Source organism: Haliotis rubra, unplaced genomic scaffold (genome assembly GCF_003918875.1).
Source record: "Haliotis rubra isolate DU_JTF1 unplaced genomic scaffold, ASM391887v1 Scf54, whole genome shotgun sequence".
NCBI lineage: Eukaryota > Metazoa > Mollusca > Gastropoda > Lepetellida > Haliotidae > Haliotis > Haliotis rubra.
The window spans coordinates 868,309-894,805 of record NW_025767235.1 but is presented as its reverse complement, the minus strand read 5'-3'; the positions used below and the strand labels follow the sequence as shown (position 1 = coordinate 894,805).

General features: G+C 40.1%; 2 protein-coding genes and 1 long non-coding RNA gene across 4 annotated transcripts in view; 2 read left to right on the top strand and 1 right to left on the bottom strand.

Annotated features, from left to right (window-relative positions):
- Positions 1–20,650, top strand: LOC124253416 (uncharacterized WD repeat-containing protein alr3466-like). Of its 2 annotated transcripts, XM_046687179.1 has the most exons (22): positions 1–266; positions 1,103–1,193; positions 1,400–1,487; positions 2,924–3,020; positions 3,382–3,490; positions 3,945–4,013; positions 5,229–5,297; positions 6,264–6,447; positions 9,800–9,893; positions 10,767–10,865; positions 11,386–11,476; positions 11,827–12,028; positions 14,165–14,261; positions 14,384–14,523; positions 15,233–15,358; positions 16,231–16,283; positions 16,819–16,920; positions 18,297–18,480; positions 18,839–18,954; positions 19,314–19,407; positions 19,940–20,232; positions 20,267–20,650. In XM_046687179.1, exons 1-21 carry the CDS (start codon positions 164–166, stop codon positions 20,201–20,203), a joined length of 2,472 nt encoding a protein of 823 aa, XP_046543135.1. In that variant the 5' UTR covers positions 1–163; the 3' UTR covers positions 20,204–20,232; positions 20,267–20,650. The 2 variants fall into 2 exon arrangements, with proteins under 2 accessions (XP_046543135.1, XP_046543134.1); XM_046687178.1 differs by having other exon boundaries at positions 19,940–20,650.
- Positions 20,651–21,300: 650 nt separating this feature from the next.
- Positions 21,301–22,217, top strand: LOC124253371. The gene is made up of 2 exons (XR_006892192.1): positions 21,301–21,418; positions 21,903–22,217. It is a non-coding gene; the product is annotated as an uncharacterized LOC124253371 (long non-coding RNA).
- A 521-nt stretch (positions 22,218–22,738) lies between these two features.
- LOC124253369 (ras GTPase-activating-like protein IQGAP1) overlaps positions 22,739–26,497 on the bottom strand; it is a 168,804-nt gene continuing 165,045 nt past the window's right edge. Inside the window, 3 exon segments of the mRNA XM_046687119.1 lie at positions 22,739–25,329; positions 25,672–25,780; positions 26,222–26,353. Of these exon segments, the coding sequence (XP_046543075.1) occupies positions 25,204–25,329; positions 25,672–25,780; positions 26,222–26,353 (367 nt within the window). The 3' untranslated portion in view covers positions 22,739–25,203.

Sequence of the window (26,497 nt, the reverse complement as noted above, 5' to 3'; positions counted from 1 at the left end):
TACACGCATGCGTTGTTGTCAAGATATACAATAATGGCGGTCCATGTGCAGTATTGTTTACAAAAATGACATCTTTGGTGTGTTTTGACGAAATGTGAAACATGTAAAAACTGGATTTAATGGAAATTATGGATAAGTTTGGCTGTATATAAAACTCGTCGAAATGGCGATGGAAAAGCAATATGTCATACGTGAAACCCACACAAGGGCCATCACAGCCTTAGGATACAACCCAGCTCGGCGGGAGATTCTAATGGGATGTGAAGGTAAAACTGGCATGATGACGAATCAAGTTGTCAGAGTGGTGTTCTTGTTTTTCATATTCGTTAGTTTTGCACGTCGAATTGAAGATTCGAAAAAATAAGACCTGTTTGTAGACCACGTCGAGACGTTGGAACATCTTCCTACTAAATTGCATTATCAGATCAATGTCAGTAATGTCAAACTGAATGAACACATTGCTTATGAGTACCAAACTCGGTTTGTAATGGAGAAGAACGCACAATAGTGTATGAGGGTCAGATCAATCATACACTAATTATGATCATTTAGAAAGTGTATGTCGAAAAGACCTTTTTTCACCTGTCAATCAAATCAATCAAGCTTATAATATCAGATATCCCCGTTATAAAACTTTTACATAATATATGAACATTGATGAAGTTGACAACACTACAGAATTGAAGTTAAACACATCGCCAGTATTAGAAATTAACTCAAAAGGATTCATTTCTGCAAATTTAGCCACAAGTCCAAATCCCATGCTTAGCAAATTTGGTTCAGTCTAGTAGGGTCACCTGAAGAAAAATAGAATCTGTATGATAACACTTACATGTACTGAAAATGATGCCAAGCGTCAAGTTCAGTCAATGACTTGTATGACCTAGTTGTTTATCATGGCCTAAGACCAGTTTGCAAGAAAGTATATGTATATGATCATGGGTTCGAATACCACAATCACACAGAGTATTGTGATTATGTCTAGAAAATTATCATTTTTACCATTTGTATATAGCTTGTTGAAGGTCAATGCTACCAGAAGTGACTTTCTTTTTAAATTTTGCATGCATTTTAATGACCTTTGTTTTTATGTATTTTATAGATGGAGTGATCAAGGTATGGGAGTCTGAGAGTGGGAAGTTGTTGTTGACATCAACAGAACACCGGGGATGGGTCACAGACTTCCTCTACTGGTAACTTCAAATCATTGCTATTTTTCAAAATATGTGTTTTGCAAATTCAGTTGTTTGCTCATATATTGATGTGCTCATTTTCTTTCAACCAGTTTTTGTTCTGAATAGATTGACACCATTAGCAGCCTAGGAAACTATTTGTATTAGAACATTGTCCATGCTTGTCATAAATTTTTTCCCAATTTACTGTTGCTGTTGTGTTTCAGGGCCAGGGCCAAGCTCATGCTGTCAGCTGCTAATGATGGGTTTATTGTTGCATGGGGATCCGGTGGTGCGCTATTCGACAGAATTCAGGTCAGTCATGCTGTCAAAGCACAATACAGATGTCCTCAATTGTATTCAGTTGTAAGGGAATACATGACATATGCATATGTTTTACTCCGTTTGCTGCCCTACTGTTCATTGATGCACACTAGCATAATGGGAGCCCAGAACCCAAGCCCAATAGGCGTTATGAGTTTTATATATGATTAGGCTACCTTGAAAATTTAAGAACAGTATCTCTTTAATTTGAAAATGACTGCACCATTACTGATGATAGTGATATTTAACAAGCATTTCCTTCAAGTGCGTAGGATGTGATTTTACGCTAGGAATTTTGGCAAAATACCATGATATTAGCAGTCTAATAGAATAGTTGTGTCTACGTTTCTTGTAACCTTACTTGGTATTACTTAACACGTCATCTTACTTTCTTTAATTCAATCGCGGCAAATTTGTATTCAAATGAGATAGGAAAGGTCATCAGACACTGAAATGTTGGCATAAAAGGTAATCTTTTGAACGTAAAAGGAGACGTTTGTGCTAAGTGGACAAACAGTGATTTGTTTTTTATTATAAGATTATTTGATGAGGTTGCCAAGGAAAAAGAAGCACACTAATATGTTGTTGTTTCCAGTATGGGCAGTGAACTTGACATGTCTATCAATTCTGTTGAAGCAGTTGAAAAAGCTACTATTTATTTTGAGCTATATTAGATATCTTGCATTGTTTCCATCTCTCTGAAATTATTCCCCAGTCTTCTGATGCACTTAATGTATAGGTACTGCCATGCACCAGGAATCAAATTCTCAGACTATTCAGAGGTCAATGAATGCATAGAATTTGAGTCTGATTTTTTGGCCATCCATTAAATACTGTACTAACACTATGGCCAGGCTTGAACTTCTCTCTGCATGTTGTTATGTTCAGGATTCCTCAAAGCTGACTGATCAGATTAAAAATAGTTTCAGCATTTTTGAAAACAGCAATGATTTTAATTTGACTTAAACATACTTAGCTGAATTTTCTTTCTTAAAATGACAGCATGTACGGTATATTTTGATCAGTGCTATATTGTATCCTACCTGAGTATTCAAACTCACAATGATGAATTTCACATCCTTTGATTATATTGAATGAGTGATGTTATTCTGTAGCCAACCCGTTAAAATCTGGGTTAGAATTGGTCTTCAGTAACCCATGTTTGTCGTAAGAGGGGACTAATGATATCGGGTGGTCAGGCTCGTATCCCATGCTCATGCTGTTGATCACTGTATTGTCTGGTCCAGACTCGATTATTTACAGACCACCGCCAATGTAGCTGGAATATTGCTGAGTGCAGCATAAAACTGAACTCACTCACTCACTGTAGCCATGTTTTGAATGTATACCTGTATATACATGGTTCATGAACATGATGGAGAGTCTGTCCAAGGCTGGTCTGTACTAGGTGTATCTATTGTTGACAGATTGGTATGCCTGTGTATTGCATGGCTCTCAATCCCAGGCGCCATCAGCTGGTTTGTGGGATGAATGGCGGCATCAGAGTGTACAGCCTTGATGAAAGTAAGATGTTCTCATCTCAGTTGTTCATGTATTTTCCAATTTCAGTTTCTGACCAAAAACATTTGACATAGATCTGTTTGTGTCCAAATGGATTGATGACCATAGTGAGACAGCAGGGCATGTTTTATCTTGTACTTTTTTAAAACCTTATTTTCACAATTCAAGATTCAATTGCTTATCCATCTAACATGGTGCACTCCTTTCACTGAAAGGTCAAATATTTCACAGATTTGAAAAAATTGATTGTCAAGTTTTCTTAAAATAGAAGTATGTTGCTATGAAATACGCTTTATGAGGAGAAGACTACTGTAGCTATATACAATGTGTACCACATGTGTGTTTACCAGGCTGTATGTTGTAGACAAAGAGTGTGGGCATGTAGTCAACAACCGGGTGCTGTATGTGGCCAGAGAACACACAGATATAGTCAGGAACATTGTGTGTTACGAGTCAAGGATATACTCAGCTGGGTAGGTATTTCTGTTGGTTTGCTTACAACCATGATAACAATTCTTAGTTTGATTTCACTTCTTCAGTAAATATTTATAGAGACAGATTCAAAATTAACTGTGAGTTTAATTGTCCAGGAATACTGAAACGCCTCGTGGACTACCGATTATACTGTCAGGTTGACTGCCCCTTGGTTGCAGATCACTAGTCTGTCTCACAGTCCCTGAACCACATTATTTTCCCCAATGCTTAGCCCTCCCTGCAATGCTAAAGCTCTAAAGGAAGCAAGTCTAGATTTCCTCAGGTTCAGGAATCTCTGGTCTCACTGGGGCTCCTTTTCAATGTAAATGGGTTTATTTGCTTCTATCAAAATTATATATATTCAGGGACTAAACGTTAGTGTAGCAGATCACTTCCACAGCCCAGTGAAAATAACATAACCCATACGCATAAAACTGATGCTATGTATTTCAGATATGACCAGAAACTTGTGATTTATGACTCGTCCTACACAGGAGACAACAGTCTGGAGGCCGTCTTCATGTGAGTAGTGATTCCTCCTAATGCCTACATTCTACCTGGCTGAGGTGAATTAGGATTTAACAGTTTCAGGCACAGTTAGATTGGTTTGTTTCACATGATATTGTCATGGTGTGTACTGTAAGAAGTCAGCAATGGTGTTAGTGAATTAGGATTTAACAGTTTCAGGCACAGTTAGATTGGTTTGTTTCACATTATATTGTCATGGTGTGTACTGTAAGAAGTCAGCAATGGTGTTAGTGAATTAGGATTTAACAGTTTCAGGCACAGTTAGATTGGTTGTTTTAAACAATATTGTCATAGTGTGTTGTACATGATACTGTTATTGTGTGTTTTACATGATATTGTCACGGTTTATTTGTTTTAAATGGTCATAGTATGTTACACATGATATTGTCATGGTTTATTTGTCATGATATTGTCATAGTGTGTTATACATGATATTGTCATGGTTTATTTGTCATGATATTGTCATAGTGTGTTATACATGATATTGTCATGGTTTATTTGTCATGATATTGTCATAGTGTGTTATACATGATATTGTCATGGTTTATTTGTCATGATATTGTCATAGTGTGTTATACATGATATTGTCATGGTTTATTTGTCATGATATTGTCATAGTGTGGTATATTGTCATGGTTTATTTGTCATGATATTGTCATAGTGTGTTATACATGATATTGTCATGGTTTATTTGTCATATATTGTCATAGTGTGGTATACATGATATTGTCATACATTTGATATTGTCATAGTGTGTATTATTTGTCATGGTTTATTTGTTTTGATATGGTCATAGTATGTTATACATGATATTGTCATGGTTTATTTGTCATGATATTGTCATAGTGTGTTATACATGATATTGTCATGGTTTATTTGTCATGATATTGTCATAGTGTGTTATACATGATATTGTCATGGTTTATTTGTCATGATATTGTCATAGTGTGGTATACATGATATTGTCATGGTTTATTTGTCATGATATTGTCATAGTGTGGTATACATGATATAGTCATGGTTTATTTGTCTTGATATGGTCATAGTATGTTATACATGATATTCATGGTTTATTTGTTTTGATATGGTCATAGTATGTTATACATGATATTGTCATGGTTTATTTGTTTTGATATGGTCATAGTATGTTATACATGATATTGTCATTGTATATTTGTCATGATATCGTCATGATGTATTATCCTGCAGCAACCCACAGGCTCATGATGCTGGGATATCCTGCCTCCTGCTGGCTAGAGACAACGAGAACAACACATGGTAGAAAATACATTCCTTGTCTTACTCATCCTGGATAATCAAAACTTGGAAAGTAAATGAATTGAAAGAATATGTAGGAAATACATTCCTTGTCTTACTCATCCTGGATAATCAAAACTTGGAAAGTAAATGAATTGAAAGAATATGTAGGAAATACATTCCTTGTCTTACTCATCCTGGGATAATCAAAACTTGGAAAGTAAATGAATTGAAAGAATATGTAGGAAATACATTCCTTGTCTTACTCATCCTGGATAATCAAAACTTGGAAAGTAAATGAATTGAAAGAATATGTAGGAGATACATTCCTTGTCTTACTCATCCTGGATAATCAAAACTTGGAAAGTAAATGAATTGAAAGAATATGTAGGAAATACATTCCTTGTCTTACTCATCCTGGATAATTGAAAGAATATGTAGGAAATGCATTCAAAACTTTGGAAAGTAAATGAATTGAAAGAATATGTAGGAAAATACATTCCTTGTCTTACTCATCCTGGATAATCAAAACTTGGAAAGTAAATGAATTGAAAGAATATGTAGGAAATACATTCCTTGTCTTACTCATCCTGGATAAGCAAAAACTACGAAAGTAAATGAATTGAAAGAATATGTAGGAAATACATTCCTTGTCTTACTCATCCTGGATAATCAAAACTTGGAAAGTAAATAATATGTAGGAAATACATTCTCGTTCGCCTCATCCTGATGAATTGAAAGAATATGTAGAAAATACAGTGTGGCTTCAGGGACCAGTCCCATTTCTACTAATAAGAAAGATCAGCAAACAATCAATGTACTGCTGAGACAAAAAGCTAATGGAAAATAATGTTAAAAATTTAAGTTTAGTGACAGTTTTGGGGCACAGACTGGAAAGATATTTGGCATCTAAAACAGAAATGTAGTTTTGTGTTATGACTAGGTGACATTGTTACTTGTATGATATGGCAAGCCTATCTGTGGCAGGATCTTGACCGGGTCATTTGACAAGAGTGTGAAGATCTGGTCAGCTGATGGCAAGCTGGTACACAAGCTGGACAACTTCACGTCCACCGTGACTGGCATCTGCTACGTGCCTCGCAACAAGACTGTGTGGGCTGCAGGGGGGATGTCATATGCCAGCCTCTTCGACCCCAAGTCAGGGGATAATGTAAGCCACTTTACTAGCCATGCTTCTATGGTTGTAAATCTTTCTTTTCTTTCATCTGCCAGACTCATCCTGCTACATCAGTTTCCATGGCTACCATCTTCCTAATGGTAAATGGTGTAATGTAATGTAGCCTAGTGGTTAAAGCATTCACTTGTCATGCCGATGACCCGAGTTTGATTCCCCACATGGATACAATGTGTGAAGCCCATTTCTGGTGTCCCCTGCCATGATATTCATGCATATTAATAAAATCTTGCCATGTTTGCATTCGTGTTATCTCATGCACTGCCTAGGGATTTGGCTCCACTTTGTTTATGCAATGTATTTCTGTGGTTATGTAACGGAAATACTGTTCTCAGCAAAATTGGACTCATTTGTGTTGCATTATTCTTCCAGTTATCTTTGGAGTCTTGTTAGACTTCTTTCAGCCTGGTTTTCTTGTTTGTTAGCATTCATAAGAGGTACAATGTTCAGTGTTATCTATGTGTCATTCACAGATACTGGCCCCCTCAGGTAAATAGTCATGATGATGTTACTAGGAGGGTGCATGGGACTAATTGGTGCCAGTAATTTGATTACCATTTTTAAAACTGTTTTTATGTTCATAATATAGATTTTGTTATCACAGCATTCATCTCATTTTTGTATTTGTGGGTAGGACTTGGTAGGGATGTGGCTGTGCATTCATGTATTGAGCTGTAGGACTTGTAACTACATGTGTGTTTGGCTGTAGGACTTGTAGCTACATGTGTGTTGGGCTGTAGGACTTGTACTACATGTGTATTGGGCTGTAGGACTTGTAGCTACATGTGTGTTGAGCTGTAGGACTTGTAGCTACATGTGTATTGGGCTGTAGGACTTGTAGCTACATGTGTGTGGGGTTGTAGGACTTGTAGCTACATGTGTGTTGAGCTGTAGGACTTGTAGCTACATGTGTGTTGGGCTGTAGGACTTGTAGCTACATGTGTGTTGGGCTGTAGGACTTGTAGCTACATGTGTGTTGGGCTGTAGGACTTGTAGCTACATGTGTGTTGGGCTGTAGGACTTGTAGCTACATGTGTGTTGGGCTGTAGGACTTGTAGCTACATGTGTGTTGGGCTGTAGGACTTGTAGCTACATGTGTGTTGGGCTGTAGGACTTGTAGCTACATGTGTGTGTTGAACTGTAGGACTTGTAGCTACATGTGTGTTGGGCTGTAGGACTTGAAGCTACATGTGTGTTGGGCTGTAGGACTTGTAGCTACATGTGTGTTGGGCTGTAGGACTTGTAGCTACATGTGTGTTGGGCTGTAGGACTTGTAGCTACATGTGTGTTCTGGCTGTAGGACTTGAAGCTACATGTGTGTTGGGCTGTAGGACTTGTAGCTACATGTGTGTTGAGCTGTAGGACTTGTAGCTACATGTGTATTGGGCTGTAGGACTTGTAGCTACATGTGTGTTGGGCTGTAGGACTTGTAGCTACATGTGTGTTGAGCTGTAGGACTTATAGGACTTGTAGCTACATGTGTGTTGGGCTGTAGGACTTGTAGCTACATGTGTGTTGAGCTGTAGGACTTGACAGCTACATGTGTGTTGGGCTGTACTTGTAGCTACATGTGTGTTGTGCTGTAGGACTTGTAGCTACATGTGTGTTGAGCTGTAGGACTTGTAGCTACATGTGTGTTGAGCTGTAGGACTTGAAGCTACATGTGTGTTGGGCTGTTGGACTTGTAGCTACATGTGTGTGTTGAACTGTAGGACTTGTAGCTACATGTGTGTTGGGCTGTAGGACTTGTAGCTACATGTGTGTTGAACTGTAGGACTTGTAGCTACATGTGTGTTGGGCTGTAGGACTTGAAGCTACATGTGTGTTGGGCTGTAGGACTTGAAGCTACATGTGTGTTGGGCTGTAGGACTTGTAGCTACATGTGTGTTGGGCTGTAGGACTTGTAGCTTGTAGCTACATTGTGTACATTGTGTGCTGTAGGACTTGTAGCTACATGTGTGTTGAGCTGTAGGACTTGTAGCTACATGTGTGTTGGGTTGTAGGACTTGTAGCTACATGTGTGTTGGGCTGTAGGACTTGTAGCTACATGTGTGTTTGGGCTGTAGGACTTGTAGCTACATGTGTGTTGGGCTGTAGGACTTGTAGCTACATGTGTGTTGGCTGTAGGACTTGTAGCTCATGTGTGTTGAGCTGTAGGACTTGTAGCTACATGTGTGTGTATTGGGCTGTAGGACTTGTAGCTACATGTGTGTTTGGGCTGTAGGACTTGTAGCTACATGTGTGTTGGGCTGTAGGACTTGTAGCTACATGTGTGTTTGCTGTAGGACTTGTAGCTACATGTGTGTTGTTGGACTTGTAGCTACATAGGACTTGTAGCTACATGTGTTGTTGAACTGTGGGACTTGTAGCTACATGTGTGTTGAGCTGTAGGACTTGTAGCTACATGTGTGTTGGGCTGTAGGACTTGTAGCTACATGTGTGTTGGGCTGTAGGACTTGTAGCTACATGTGTGTTGGGCTGTAGGACTTGTAGCTACATGTGTGTTGGGCTGTAGGACTTGTAGCTACATGTGTGTTGGGCTGTAGGACTTGAAGCTACATGTGTGTTGGGCTGTAGGACTTGTAGCTACATGTGTGTGGGAACTGTAGGACTTGTAGCTTGTGTGCCACACTTTTAGCTACATGTGTTGGGCTGTAGGACTTGCTGCTACATGTGTATTCTGCTGTAGGACTTGTAGCTACATGTGTGTTGAGCTGTGGAACTTGCTGCTACATGTGTATTGGACTGTAGGACTTGAAGCTACATGTGTGTTTGGCTGTAGGACTTGTAGCTACATGTGTGTTGGGCTGTAGGACTTGTAGCTACATGTGTGTTGGCCTGTGTGTGGTGACTTGTAGCCTGTAGGAGACTTGTAGCTACATGTGTGTTTGGGCTGTAGGACTTGTAGCTACATGCGTTTTGAGGAACAGGACTTTAGCTACATGTGTGTTGTGCTGTAGGACTTGTAGCTACATGTGTGTTGTTGGCTGTAGGACTTGTAGCTACATGTGTGTTGGGCTGTAGGACTTGAAGCTACATGTAGCTGTACATGTGTGTTGGGCTGTAGGACTTGTAGCTACATGCGTGTTGAGGTAGGACTTGTAGCTACATGTGTGTTGTGCTGTAGGACTTGTAGCTACATGTGTGTTGAGCTGTAGCTACATGAGTTTTGAGAACAGAACTTGTACATGTGTGTTGTGCTGTAGGACTTTTAGCTACATGTGTGTTGGGCTGTAGGACTTGTAGCTACATGTGTGTTGGGCTGTAGGACTTGTAGTTATGTGTCTTGAGGTGTGGGGCCTGTAGCTGTGTGTGTTCATGTGTTCAGGTGTCAGACTTCATCGGAACATTCCAGAACCAGGAGGAGGAGAAGTACCAGCTGCATCTGCTGCGGTTCTTCCCGGAACTCAACCAGGTTGTGGGTCAGTACCAGCTGCTGCCTCTCAACACTTGCACCAGGGAAACTTGGTGTAGCTTGATTGGGCTTAGTGCCGGTTTACTCTGGAAACTTAATATGAGCACATCATTTCACTCAACACGCAGTCTAAAGGCTGCAAAACTGATACAAGTATTTTATCACAAGGTGGTATCATCACTTTATACAGTCTCATTCATTTCATTTCCAGAAATGCACACAGAATTGTATCTTTTTACATCATTTAAACACTTTGATCTTGTAATGAATTTATAACCTGTGGTTGCTTGTCTGCGATGGAATGTCTACCAATCCATGTCTTTGGTGGGATGACATTTACCTTGAACGTGATACATTTGAGGCATGAGAAAACACTTCACATGGTTTATTAACTTTTGAAAATATTAATGCTGACACTTTAAGCACCTGTTTTAGATTATGTTTTAACATGATGACATGGTTGAAATAAATGTTGTAACAAGTAGCACTGTGGTAGAGTGGATTATATATTCTACTCAATCATCAAATTCAGCTGAACATTTGCAGAAGTTCTGCAAGAACTGACAATGTGATACATTCTGTTGTCACTTGTCAGGAAAGTTTTCTAGTTTCTGATTTATTTACTGATGGAGGCTGTGTGGACACGTTGCATGCATTGTTGCATGTTTGATATTAACTGACCACAATTTCGGTTTTGAAATGTGACAACTGAGTTTCAACAATTTTTCTATGAATTTCAATTGGACATTTGCTGATGTCTCTCGGAAGTAAATAAGCATGAAAGACTGAGAATTATATTGTACTTATTTTTTTTATCAGACTTACAGCTTAAAGTTAGACTACTGCTGCAGTCCTAAGGTAACTTGTACGTCTGTTTCAGCATCCACCAGTAGGCGCCACCTGGTGGTGTGGAAGTATCACTCCTCCGGCTGCATCACAGCTCTGAAGTGCAAGTCTCCACTGGAGAGTCTTTGTTATAGTAGGTGTCTCTCTTACACCTTGCTCTACATAAATATACAGACAGCTGCATAGTTGACTTCTACAACATTTTAAATATCTGAACCCATTCACTCACTCTTGTGGAGATCTAGTCTTATCACAATTTAAACATGTGTCAGTTCTAAGAATGCATTCTTTGCAATACATACAGCAGCAATTATGTCAAACACATTCTTTTTATATTTCCTTTCATAATTTCTGTTATAGGTTATTAATTCCCATGGTGATATATTAACAATAATGTTTGTGTGACTAGTTTGGTTAGGGGTTGATGTTGGCTCCATGTCAAAGACAACTCCCCACATTGGTACAAAGTGTGAAGCTTGTTATGAGTGTATATTTTAAGTGTAATACCACCAGGATGTTGTTAACTGTGGTGTGAAACCATCCTCACCTGGATGTCTGTGACATGGAGCAGCCTACAACACTGAGACAGTATGATTACAAATGACAGCAACACAGTGTGTGATGTTTGGATGTGTTTGTTTGTGTGCCTGCAGCTCGGAAAGTACCGATCCTCATCTTCTCCGGGGACAACGAAGGTGTAATAATCAAGTGGGAGAGGATGCAGTCCAACCATTTCATGTATAGGTAGGTTCATAACAGGTTATACTACTGGGACCAACATGTGACATCCAATGGTAGGTTGATATCACTATTTACTAGAGTGTGTTAGTCCTTTGTTATTCTTCATAACAAACCAAGCAAGTGCTACTAGCTGAGGTTGGAAGATTGAGCAACCAATAAGCAAACCTTGATTCCTGGTTTTGCATAGTCACATAAAGTGAACACTGTTGTGTTACACGTCAGTTAGATCCCATCTGGGCGTTTGAAAGTCCATGAGATCCTTGAGTGACAGGGTTACTGCTAGCTAGTATGTTTTGCAGCTGCTATATTTGTGCCATGTCCTGATGGTGACACACATGCTGTTATCCCCACAGTAAGGAACTGTTCCTGTTGAGTGACTCAAAGCTGAAGAAGAAGCGCCGTGCAGGAAGTAAGGCCCGGGAGCTGATGATCGAGCAGCAGATGCTGTCACAGATTCTACCTCCATCAAGTCGAGCCGAAACTGCCAGCTCACAGAAATCCAGCAACAAGAACGTCACCAGTCACTATGCCTTCAATAAACCCATGATACCACCTGTGAGTATGTCACCAGTTAGTATGCCTTCAATAAACCCATGATACCACCTGTGAGTATGTCACCAGTCACTATATATGCCTTCAATAAACCAATGATACCATGTCACTATGCCTTCACCACCTGTGAGTATGTCACCAGTCAGTTTGCCTTCAATAAACCCTTGATACCACCTGTGAGTAGTGTCACCAGTCACTATTGTGCCTTCAATAAACCAATGATACCACCTGTGAGTATGTCACCAGTCAGTTTGCCTTCAATAAACCCATTACCACCTGTGAGTATGTCACCAGTCACTATGCCTTCAATAAACCCATGATACCACCTGTGAGTATGTCACCAGTCACTTGCCTTCAATAAACCCATGATACCACCTGTAAGTATGTCACCAGTCACTTGCCTTCAATAAACCCATGATACCACCTGTGAGTATGTCACCAGTCACTAAATATGCCTTCAATAAACCAATGATACCACCTGTGAGTATGTCACCAGTCACTTTGCCTTCAATAAACCCATTATACCTGTGAGTATGTCACCAGTTAGTATGCCTTCAATAAACCCATGATACCACCTGTGAGTATGTCACTTCAATAAACCCATGATACCACCTGTGAGTATGTCACCAGTCACTATGCCTTCAATAAACCCATGATACCACCTGTGAGTATGTCACCAGTCAGTTTGCTTTCAATAAACCCATGGATACCACCTGTGAGTATGTCACCAGTCACTATGCCTTCAATAAACCCATGATACCACCTGTGAGTATGTCACCAGTCACTTTGCCTTCAATAAACCCATGATACCACCTGTGAATATGTCACCAGTCACTATGCCTTCAATAAACCCATGATACCACCTGTGAGTATGTCACCAGTCACTTGCCTTCAATAAACCCATGATACCACCTGTGAGTATGTCACCAGTCACTATATATGCCTTCAATAAACCCATGATACCACCTGTGAGTATGTCACCAGTCACTTTGCCTTCAATAAACCCATTATACCTGTGAGTATGTCACCAGTCACTATGCCTTCAATAAACCCATGATACCACCTGTGAGTATGTCACCACCAGTCACTTCATGCCCCATTCACCTGTGATAAACCCATGATAAACCCCTGTGAGTGTGAGTATGTCACCAGTCACTTTGCCTTCAATAAACCCATGGTACCACCTGTGAGTGTGTCACCAGTCACTTTGCCTTCAATAAACCCATATGCCTTCATACCCACCTGTGAGTATGTCACCAGTCACTATGCCTTCAATAAACCCATGATACCACCTGTGAGTATGTCACCAGTCACTATGCCTTCAATAAACCCATGATACCACCTGTGAGTATGTCACCAGTCACTTTGCCTTCAATAAACCCATGATACCACCTGTGAGTATGTCAGCAGTCACTATGCCTTCAATAAACCCATGATACCACCTGTGAGTATGTCACCAGTCACTATATATGCCTTCAATGCCTTCAATAAACCAATGATACCACCTGTGAGTATGTCACCAGTCACTTTGCCTTCAATAAACCCATTATACCTGTGAGTATGTCACCAGTTAGTATGCCTTCAATAAACCCATGATACCACCTGTGAGTATGTCACCAGTCACTATGCCTTCAATAAACCCATGATACCACCTGTGAGTATGTCACCAGTCACTTTGCCTTCAATAAACCCATGATACCACCTGTGAGTGTGTCACCAGTCACTGTGCCTTCAATAAACCAGTTAGTATGATACCACCTGTGAGTATGTCACCAGTCACTATGCCTTCAATAAACCCATGATACCACCTGTGAGTATGTCACCAGTCACTATGCCTTCAATAAACCAATGATACCACCTGTGAGTATGTCACCAGTCAGTTTGCCTTCAATAAACCCATGATACCACCTGTGAGTATGTCACCAGTCACTATGCCTTCAATAAACCCATGATACCACCACTATGCCTTCAATAAACCCATGATACCACCTGTGAGTATGTCACCAGTCACTATGCCTTCAATAAACCCATGATACCATCTGTCACAAGGTACTATGGACACAACCATCTTTTGTTTATATGTTTCTGTAATATAAAAATACTGTCATCATCAAGGGATCACCTTTGTTTGTTTGTCAGGTATCAACCCACAACCACCCAAATACAACGATACTCAAGATAGTGTTTGTGGAGAGTTTGGACTTCATCCTGGCAGCATCTGAGGACAGCAATATCTGTGAGTGTTGAGGTCATCGTGTCTTCTAGATCTATTGTGAGTTTGATGGGAGTGGGGTTGAAGATGTCGGAGTGTTTTATAAGGTTATTGTGGAGGTGCTGATGTTTATGTATGAATTACAGATGTCTGGGGGTTTGACGAGGCTGCAGTCGAGGTGCTGCGGAACATGAAGCCCCAGGATCTGGAGGCTCTCATCAACAAGTACGCTGTACTGTTGGACTCTGCCTCAGAGCTGCTGCCCAGAAACACTTCCCAGCAGAGGGTCAGTATCCCCACATGTGTTGTAGCTTGTGCTCAGTGTCCCATATGTGTGTTGTAGCTTATGGTCTTTGTCCCATACATGTAGGGGCGGTGGGGTAGCCCAGTGGTTACAGTGTCTGCTCGTCACACTGAAGATCCGGGTTCTATTCCCCACATGGGTACAATCTGTGACGCCCATTTCTGGTGTCCCCTGCTGTAATATTGCTGGAATATTGCTATAAGCGCTGTAAAACAATACTCACTCACTCCCATACATGTTGTAGCAGTGGCTGTAGTAGGGGGATCTCCATGTATTAATCATACAGAACCTGTTCCAAATACTGCACTTCCTGAACAATACACGAGAAGAAATGTTTGAAAGAAAGAAATCACTTTAATACTACACCTACATTCTAACTTTAACTGACAGAACCACACAAGCTAGCATGTTTTCTGCCATGAAAAGATCAACATCTGCCTATGCTACAAAAGTCATGTACCAAGACATGGTGATCGGTCATTTCAACATGCTGGCCAATTCTTTTGGAACAATCTGTCACAAGAAATCCGAGAAGCAGAAAATCTGATAAACTTTAAAATAGTACTCATCAGCTGGTTCTTCGAGAGGGCCCTTGACTAAACCAGTTATTTGAACAAATTTGAGCAGCTATTAATTGGAAAATGCACAAGATAAATTCTGAAATTTACTGTATTTCAATTAATCCTTCCAGGAGAGTGACTCTGTGACAAACCGTGTGGCGGGGTTTGTGTGCAAGTTTGTGTTCTCGGAACACATGAGTTGTGTCACCAGCCTGGTGGCCGTGGGTCGGGAGCACGGACAGGACAGCACATATGTTGTGAGTAGAGCTTGGTGGGAAGAACATTGAAATACAGAAGAACTGAGCATCAGATGCCATACATCATCTTCTGTTGGCATTCAAACTCTTCACAGAGACTATGATACTAGGGCTGGGATGGGTCCAAATTTTCTACCCGGGTACTCCACCCCTATTACCCCCTACCCTACCCTACCCTACCCGGATACCCGTTGTGTTAATTCCCGACATCAAATTGGCCAGAAATGACTTTTTTCAATATCTTAACCATGTACTATATTCAAATGAAGGGAATGTAAATTATGTCTAAATCTTCAAAGACAATACAACCTTTTAATCATGAAAGAATAACATATTATATTGTTTAATCTGTTAGTCACATGATCATAACGTGTCCGGGTACTGAGATGGGTACCCGGATCCATCTCATTACCCACCTGTCCTGGGTATCCGGGTTACCCATCCCAGCCCTATATGATACTTACTGTAAATATGTTCGAATATTCCAATATAAGGAACTGTAGTTTAAGTGATTATCAGTTAGCAGGAGCCCATTATCTCTTGGAAACATTAACATCTGATACTGACAAGCACATCAATTTGTTTTGGTGAAAATGTTATTTTCATTTAAGGCATGAAGTAGATCTGGGTGGCTTGGGTAAGAGGCCATCCAAGGCTTGTTTTTTTAACACAGAGGCCCTCTGGAGCTACTCCTTTGACCATGTGACAGAGGCCTTTCAAACAATTGTTTTACAACAGATTTCTGTTAGTTCAGCCAGCTATTGAACATTTCCTGACTATCTAATTAACAAAAGGCACTTGTTTTCTTCGCCCTATATTCAAATAGCTGTTGGTGATCTTCTGTACTGAAAAGTTGGATGGTCTTGTTACAGCTGAGTGGTGGCTGGGATCGGAGGATCTGCATCTGGGATCTGGAGAAGGGACAGTATGTATTGCCACATCTTTACCATTACTTTCGTCATCTTCATCATCACCTTCTTCATCACCTTCTTCATGTCCTTAAGTTTCTTCTATCTCCTCATCTTCATCACATTCCAAATTTCTTCTTCATTATCTGCTCTATTTCCTTCATCTCCTCATCAACTTTCTCCAATCCATCCAGTGTGTTTATCTCCTTTATCACAACACATCCCGGAGTGAGAACTGCCTCCTTCTTCCATTTCATTTGAGTAGAGGGGCGGTGGGGTAGCCTAGTAGTTAAAGTGTTGGCTCGTCACGCCGAAGACCTGGGTTTGAATCCCCACATGGGTACAATGTGTGAAGCCCATTTCTGGTGTCCCCCGCCGTGATGTTGCTGGAATATTGCTAAAAGCGGCATAAAACCAAACTCAGTCAGTCAGTCAGTCATTTGAGTAGAACTTCAGTTTAGGGTCTGATTCTGCTTCAGTTTTCCATTTGTGTACAGTACATTACCTTCTTCAATATATAGATGTTGACAGATAGATGGTTTCACTTTTCAGACTCCATGACAACTTTCGGGCAGCAAACTCTGCCCGTGGTCAGGACAACATGGAGTTGGCATGTGACGGTGTCATCCTGTGTATGGATTATTCCCCCAGCAAGTAGGTGTATCTGTTATACCCTTGATCAGCTTGTGTGATACTTGATCCTCTGTGTGGACTATTCCACCAGCAAGTAGGTGTATCCGTTATAACCTTGATCAGCTTGTGTGATACTTGATCCTCTATGTTTACTATTCCCCCAGCAAGTAGGTGTATCTGTCGTACCCTTGATCAGCTTGTGTGATACTTGATCCTCTATTTTTTCTATTCCCCCAGCAAGTAGGTGTATCTGTTATAACCTTGATCAGCTTGTGTGATACTTGATCCTCTATGTTTACTATTCCCCCAGCAAGTAGGTGTATCAGTTATAACCTTGATCAGCTTGTGTGATACTTGATCCTCTGTGTGGACTATTCCCCCAGCAAGTAGGTGTATCTGTTATAATCTTTATGAGCTTGTGTGATACTTGATCCTCTATGTGGACTATTCCCCCAGCTAGTAGGTGTATCTGTTATAACCTTGATCAGCTTGTGTGATACTTAATCCTCTGTGTGGACTATTCCTCCAGCAAGTAGGTGTATCTGTTATAACCTTGATCAGCTTGTGTGATACTTGATCCTCTATTTTTTCTATTCCCCCAGCAAGAAGGTGTATCCGTTATAATCTTGATCAGCTTGTGTGATACTTAATCCTCCATGTTTTCTATTCCCCCAGCAAGTAGGTGTATCTGTCGTACCCTTAATCAGCTTGTGTGATACTTGATCCTCTATTTTTTCTATTCCCCCAGCAAGTAGGTGTATCCGTTATAATCTTGATCAGCTTGTGTGATACTTGATTCTCTGTGTGGACTATTCCCCTACCAAAGTAAAGTGCCTGTTTGTTGGTATATTAAAAATCCTCTTCAAATACATAGCATGGCTAGCTACAGTGCTATGGTGCTATTTTATGATTACCTCCTACACATTATTCTCTTTTGGCAATTGTTTCAAGGGTTTACAAGAGTCTCACATTTGTATGTTTCTCTGGTCACTTTCGTGAATATTCAATGATTGTTGATGTGGGGTAGCCGACTGGTAAAGTGTTAGCTCATTACCCAAAGGCACGGGTTCAGGTCCCTACATCAGTACTAGGTGTGAGGCCCATTCCTGATGTGCCAGGCATAATAATGCTGCAATATTACTGAAAAAAGGAATACCACACCCCTGACAAATGAAAGCATCATTGTTAAACATGTTATAGCAATTTGTGTCTACATCCTGGTACAGAGTACCATGGTTACCATTCTGAGGTCTCGGACATGAGGAGGAGAAGAATATGCCGCATGGAACCATGCACAAATATGAGACGCCACCCTTCATTGCATTAGTATGTTATGACCACGAACAACTGGAGTGTCCCTCAACAGTCTGTTATATGTTCTTCTGCTTCTCTTCCAGGAATGAATTTGCTTATGCCTCAAGTGACAAGATGGTTTATATTCGCAAATTCTCAACAGATGGTTCTAAAATGACCTTGGTGAACACATTACAAGGCCATGATGGGGAGATAACCTGTGTTCAGTGGAACCCAATTACCAGCAAGTGGGTCACTGGTTCTGAGGATGGTACAGTGAGAATCTGGGTAGGAACTGTCAAAATATTGCCTTCAGCCAGTAGATATAACTAGGTAACATTATCAAAACATTACCAGGCTGGACATTGCATCCTTGAGGTCCTCAACTATAATACCCATATTTCACTATAAGATATCTATGTTTCATTTGATTAGCCACCATCAAACATGGCTGGATAATATCTTTAGTTCGATGGTTTAGTTGAAGTTCAGTTCAGTGTTAAACCCACGCCAAGCCACTAACTCCTTCATGTTATTTCTGCAAGCCTTTCAGGAACCTGAACACAGCACACTGAATTCTCAAGAAATTACATTTTTGAATCAATGATTCCAATATTCACGTTTTGTTTCTTGTTACATGTTTCAGTCTGGCAATGGAATGAATGAGTGTGAGACCATCTTGTCAGTGCAAGGCGGGGTGGCCTGTCTGTGTATGGACAAGGTTCATGGTGCCATTGTAGCGGGCATCCAGAACACTATCAGGTCAGAGACTATTATCAAATTCCTTATATCATCAATCAAGAGGATCAGCATCTAGTGCATTGACCTTACTTGCAGGTGTCATACTGAAGACTAGCAAACAATTTTGCTTTAAAAGCATTATACCTGTGCTCCCATGTTTCACTAAACTGTAAAGGTCTAAAACCTGCAGCATGTCAGGCTGTTCTGCCACACTAAGCTGACTTAATGTGATATAGTTGAAACAGTGTTCAAAGTGCCATCAAACACAAGTCATCAATGAACAGCCTGGTTCAGAATTAAGAGAAAAGGGAAATTTTTCATCGCATTAATGAAACTGATGTATCATGAAAGTGACTTGAAATATTGTTTTCATTTTGCAGGGTGTATGAAGCTGAGTTTTATCGCCTTGTTCAGAGTAACCTGGGCCACACAGACTCTGTGCGGAGTATTATACACATCCCGGAGAGGAATCAGGTGCGATTTCTAACATCATTACAATCCAAAATTATTCCAGGTCAATAAAGTAAAGCATATTTTCATTTTTTCATCCCTGTTCCCAGTCTACTAGATAATAACCCGTGAAGATCCGGGGTAGAATAGGTTTTCAGCAACCCATGCTTGCCACAAAAGGCGACTACGCGTGTTGTAAGAGGCGACTTATGGGATCGGGTGGTCATGCTCGCTGACTTGGTTTACACATGTCCTCGGTTCCCAATTGCGCAGATCGATGCTCATGCTGTTGATCACTGGATTGTCTGGTCCAGACTCGATTATTTACAGACCGCCACCATATAGCTGGAAAATTGCTGAGTGCAGTGTAAAACTGAACTCACTCACTCACTCACTAGATAATATATTTAATATGACTGTTGAACAGGACCAAGTGGTGTGAGATGACTTGGCAGGACTACCTATTAGCCCGAAGTCGTGTCTTGGAAAACAGACAGACTGACTGACTAGGTTTTGTTTGTCTGCCATGGTTGTAATGTGTTGCATTATGTTGCAGTATGTGTCATGTTCATGGGATAAAACAATCCGAGTGTGGAATGCTTGGAGGTTGCCAAGGCGACGAAAACAAACAACTAAAATGTCAGAGAAGCGCAAGAACAGTGAAGATGGAAAGCTAACAGTTCCTGATGGGAAGACCAAAGATGATGGGAAGGGGGAGAAGTCAGAGGGAATCTCAGAGGAGGAGGAGGAGGAAGAGGAGGAGGAGGACATGAAAGAGACAACCCCATCAACTGGGGAAGACAGACAGGAAGAGGAATAACTTCGGGGAAAACTGAAACATTTTAGTCAATTTTACACCTGACATTTCCAGGAAATGTCATGGTGTTTTTAATATTTTGCCATATCATTGTAGATATGTGTATAGAACTGGTTTGTGATGATTGTGCTTGCCAATTAAATGTTGCCAAATTTGCTTCCAATTCATGTGTTAGTTGTGTCAGTAATCATGTCATTGTAACGATCAGTCCTTAGAAAGTAAGGCAATTACAAACGTATCTACCTTGTCAGTTTCTGGGCAGCAGATGTTAGATATATTGTACATATGTATATTTATTGCCTTGTGCATGATCTCCAAAGAATCTATGACGTGTATGTATCCTCCAAGTAGAACACTGATATTACCTGTTAATGCATGATGCCAGTCCCAGCATTACCTGTGATACCTGCTGTAGTTTATACAGCCAGAAATAAATATATTTCCCCATCAGATGTGCCAGTTGTTCATAGTATCTGTATTATCACCATGTGACCAGGACTGTTCACATGTCAAATTCTCAGTAAGAAATGGGTTTAAGTTTGTAAATAGGACTTCATTTTCTGCAGGTATTGTTTGACTCATAATTACAAACCAGTTTCAGCTTTTGTGTTTCAGACATTGTTGTAAAATCAGGAGATAAACATACTGTGTTTGAAAATCAGAGGTATATAACGAAATTATAATAGCTTTAAATTTGATTTAATATGAGGTTTTAAAAAAATATTAGACCTATTATAATTTCGTTATATACCTCTGATTTTCCAAAACAGTGTTTATCTCCATTCTACCATAACTGCGTTAAGATTTAAAAACAATACATACTGTTTTGGAAAATCAGAGGTATATAACATGATTATATATACCTCTGAATGACATTGATTAACAGTCACAATCCAGTATTTACTGAAGTCATGCTTTCTTTGAAAGTATACATCAACCAAGACACCAGATGACATGTAAGATACACTTCTTATATTGTAGTGCCAATGACTGCAGTGCCTGAATCCGCACACAGAAATCACATTAAACCACTGTCCCTGTGACAATTTTGTTGTCACACTGTGAAGTGAACATTGCCCCTCTCAAGGTAACAAGGTAACTCTCCCAGATATCAAACAATGGTTTTGTGGAACAAGGTAACTCTCCCAGATATCAAACAATGGTTTTGTGGAACAAGGTAACTCTCCCAGATATCAAACAATGGTTTTGTGGAACAAGGTAACTCTCCCAGATATCAAACAATGGTTTTGTGGAACAAGGTAACTCTCCCAGATATCAAACAATGGTTTTGTGGAACAAGGTAACTCTCCCAGATATCAAACAATGGTTTTGTGGAACAAGGTAACTCTCCCAGATATCAAACAATGGTTTTGTGGAACACGGTAACTCTCCCAGATATCAAACAATGGTTTTGTGGAACAAGGTAACTCTCCCAGATATCAAACAATGGTTTTGTGGAACACGCTAACTCTCTCCCAGATATCAAACAATGGTTTTGTGGAACAAGGTAACTCTCCCAGATATCAAACAATGGTTTTGTGGAACAAGGTAACTCTCCCAGATATCAAACAATGGTTTTGTGGAACACGGTAACTCTCCCAGATATCAAACAATGGTTTTGTGGAACACGGTAACTCCCAGATATCAAACAATGGTTTTGTGGAACAAGGTATCCCAGATATCAATGGTTTTGTGGAACAAGGTAACTCTCCCAGATATCAAACAATGGTTTTGTGGAACAAGGTAACTCTCCCAGATATCAAACAATGGTTTTGTGGAACAAGGTAACTCTCCCAGATATCAAACAATGGTTATCCTTCCTCTGTTACATCCTAACCATTATTTCTGTGTAATGGCTGTCGTCTCACATACTTCACTGTCAGCTATCAACTGATCCAAATGCAGTATATTCACTGTGTATGCACATGGCAAGGAAAACAATTTCTTTTCTGTGTGTGCTTAAGTTGACAGGAAATAGTTTCCCAGCAATTAAGAATAACAAATAGTCACAGCAGAATCCCTTGTCATTTCCCTGCAAAGTTGTACAGAGAAGACTCAATAGTCTATAAGTGGGTGTTTTTCTTTAAGGAATTATCAAATTAAATGGCACTGAATCACAGGCAATTTATTCATCTTCATATTGAAAAAGTTTGGGATCGCAAGTATTTTCTCATGAAATTGTCTTCACTATGAAACAATATACCCCAAATTAATCGAGAACTGTATGCCAGCATTACAAAGGAAAACACAGATTACTGTGTGGCACATATCAATAAGACTGGTAGAACAATACTGATTTTCATTCATCAGTTGTCTGTCAAATAAGTTTGTCATATATGATATAATATTTCAAGTGATTTAACTGGGGTTATTATAGGATGTGGCAGATGCAGTTGTGATGGTCTGAGATCCAGTTTGCTGCAGACTAGTTTGTATTCAATGAATTTTCATGTCAAATACTGACTTTATATGTATACTAAGGAAGTAAAAGGATTACATTTGTCACCAACCATGCACAATAATGAAAACAAACACTCCTTGAAAATTTCATTTGACTGTATTGCTTAATGAAATAACATTGGACAAGGAAATATAAAACAAATTTCTAAAATCTGCTAACAGCAAATGTTCTTAAAATTATTAGACATTAGACAAAACTATGTTCAAGTGTATACACCTGACCATGTTCTAGTGTTGGTCGTGTCGGCACCGTGTCCCACACGCAGCTCTGGTCTGTCATATACACAGTGGTAAGTCAGCTGTAAAATATAAGCATGGACTTAAGCTTGAGTTTACAGAACCGATAAATTACAAAAGAGCCAATAAACGTTTGTCTGTGATAATTCCAATGCATAAACAGCCTACATGTTTCTAAAATAACATATAGCTTATAATATAAATATAGTGACTACACAGATAATGCAGGAAATAGAGAGATCTAGGATGCTGTGGGTTGCTAGCCTCACATGAACTAGCGCCGTCCAGCCAGCTGAGATTCCAGGACCGGGATCCTGTGTGTGGCTCATATACACACAAAGGCAGTAGTGGTATCGGAGTGCAGCTGCAGAAGGGACGAGGGTGTCTATGCACTTTTGGTACACATTGCTGGTCAGCCAGCAACAGACTCTTGGGAATCAACAGACCCACTAGTCTAATAGCACCATGTGTCATATATACAACTGCTTCAAGCTTAAAAAAACAAAAACAATTGGTTCTCTGGCATCGTATTTAGAGAACTGACGCTTGCAGCCCGGTCGCCAATATTGTTTAGTATAAGAAGTATGTTCTTTATAAGTAAGGATTAATTTCTGAGGGTTCTAAACACCAAGAAAAGCCAAGTTATTTCATTCAACCTGAGAACCTTGATTTTAATTTATTTTTTAAAGCTTTATAAATAATTAAGTGTAAGTATGACATACCCAAAACAATCTATAGTTTGTTTTGAAAGTTTTCAATGACTAATGGTAAGAATGTTTCTGTATTATGTCGATCACTCATTCTGGATTGCTCCATAACACTGGCAAGAGAAGAGAAACACCCACATCCAAACTTAGCAATACCTACTGCAAGGCAAAGATCTTTATTCAAGAAAATAACAAAGAGCTTGACTTCAAACAGAGTTAACAACAAACAGTAACATTATGCCCTCCAGGAACAAGTCAAGCACACAAGCTGCAGTGGAAATTGTCATCATCATGAAACTGTCTCTTCATATTGGTCCCATTCCAAATCACAATACAATCTAAACTTGTTATCAAAATATACATCCAAAATATATCAATTTGGAAAAATGGTGTAAAATCTTGGTCCCATTTGTCTTAAAATACTTAAAGCACTAGAATAGGAGATTCAACACATGACATATAGTAAAACGTTGCAAAAGGACATAAAATCAGATCCAGAGATAGCCCTGCTCTTGGATAACACAAGTTGTATACGTCAACAGTGTAGATTTCACCTCTATGATGCTATATAACAAGATGGAGATATACATACAACTCAGGAAATGGCAAGACAATTCCAGCTCTAGACGCAACATGTAGGTCTTCATTGTGGTGTATGAGCATGAACTGGTGGTGTATCATACAGAATGACAAAAGCAGTGTTCAGAGAAAGGATGACAGATGAGAAAGGATGACAGAAGCTGATGACAGGCACTCCACCCAACAACACTGGTTCACTAGTGGCCCTGTTCATGTACACCGGCAGACCATTGGACTGACTGCTGAGATGAAGGGAGATCACTCTAAAAGACTGCAGCAGTACCGGACCTTTCTGATCACTAGTTAGCAGACAGTCAGGGGAAATGCCTCCAACAAACAGATCAAAGAGAGAGCAGAACTACCTGACCTGTGGTCAGCAGCTAGCAGACAGTGGACAGTTGAAAGGAAGTATTGCACTAGAAACATCATATACAAAATAGGGACGCTTGTCATATGAACAAGTCGATATTAAAAGCAGTGTTTTGAAACTAATAATATATATTTCATAATTTAGCAGGTGATAAAAGAATAGGAATATATATGTATACGTTCGAGCCATACAATTGGGAAATAATGGTTATCTACATTGTGTGCAATATATCAACAGAGCTAACAAATGCATGATAACAAACCATTGGTGTAATGAATGTGGCAAGTCAGAAGATAGGACAAGATATACAGTATGGGTTGCTACGTGTCGTAATATTATACAGAAACACAGATAACGATAATTAATGAACTGCTCGAGTCACTACTAATAAATCTGCCTCATCAAGAGACATCGAGTTTTCTTTGACACCAGTGACAATTTCACAGCTCCTGATCCTTGAAAGACATTGTTCTTTACACTTAGTTCGGCTTCAGAAAACAGTTTGTTTACAAATACTCCACTATCACAAAATCAACCTTTTCCATAATCGTGTGTAGTGCCGAATGAGTTCCTTTCTCCAGGGTCCAGAGGATGATCACAATGAAATAAGGTTTGTTGATGGTGAATGAGTTGTTACATGCAGCATGTGACTATTTCCCCAACTGTTTGCCGTAGAACTTCCTGTTGAGGAGGAAGATGAGGAGGTTGACGTTGATCTTGGCCTTGCCGAACATCACCATGACTGCAACACCCTCGTACTGCAGCTGCAACAGGTCCTGAAAGAACGGCAACTGACAATTACTCACTGCTCACATCCTGCTGGGATTGAGAAGATAAATACTACAGGAACACATCTCTCTGTGAGAGATTGTTGAAAGCTTAAGGTTTCATGAGAAGAAAAACAATTAGTGTTAAAGACACAATCTGGAAAAAATTTGATGACAGATAATTAAACAAACAGATCATCATTAATTGATGCATTATAGAACTAAGAGTTGAGACTTATAGGGGAAAATATTTGACGCCCTGAATGTTTGTAACATAAGGACCCCCAATCAGTTTTATACTTAATTTTCTCTTCTTTTGAGAGTCCAGTGCTGATATCTACAGATTCTCACCTGGAAGACAAGCTCCACTTTATCCATTTGGACGCCCATGAACTTGGCATTCACCTCAAACACACCAGGGTTGTCAGTTGAGGCGATTTCAAACAGCACGTTTTTGAATCTGCATGGAAAGCATCAGCATATAAATATAACCAGTCTGCCTGTGTACTTCTACCATGCCCTGCCTTGCCCTGCCCTTGCCCGCCCCAGGCAATAACAATAAAAAGCACCAGTAAATTACACTGTCAGCCAGTATTTAGATATTCCTTGAGAGGCTGTACTTTGAGAGGCTGTCTCAGCCAGACACTTCTGGTTGCTAGGCTGTGGTATACTCACTGATTCTGTGGGAGGCCCTGTATCTCCAGGATGATACCCTTCTCATAGAGCCTGGCCCCGCTGTAAGTCACTGACCCATGAACCTTCTGGTTGCTAGGCTGTGGTATACTCACTGATTCTGTGGAAGGCCCTGTATCTCCAGGACGACACCCTTCTCATAGAGCCTGGCCCCGCTGTAAGTCACTGACCCATGAACCTTCTGGTTGCTAGGCTGTGGTATACTCACTGATTCTGTGGGAGGCCCTGTATCTCCAGGACGACACCCTTCTCATAGAGCCTGGCCCCGCTGTAACTCACTGACCCATGAACCTTCTGGTTGTCCGCCTGTTTTCGGAACAAGCCTGGTTTCTTGTGCTTCCTGAAACACATTTGTTGACACATGTTGATCACAGGTCATTAATCCCTACATAAAACACATGCCAGAAACCATAAAGCAGATGTTTGACCCTTACATTAGGACAACCTAAATCATTCCTTCTAATACTCTGACCCATTAAGATCC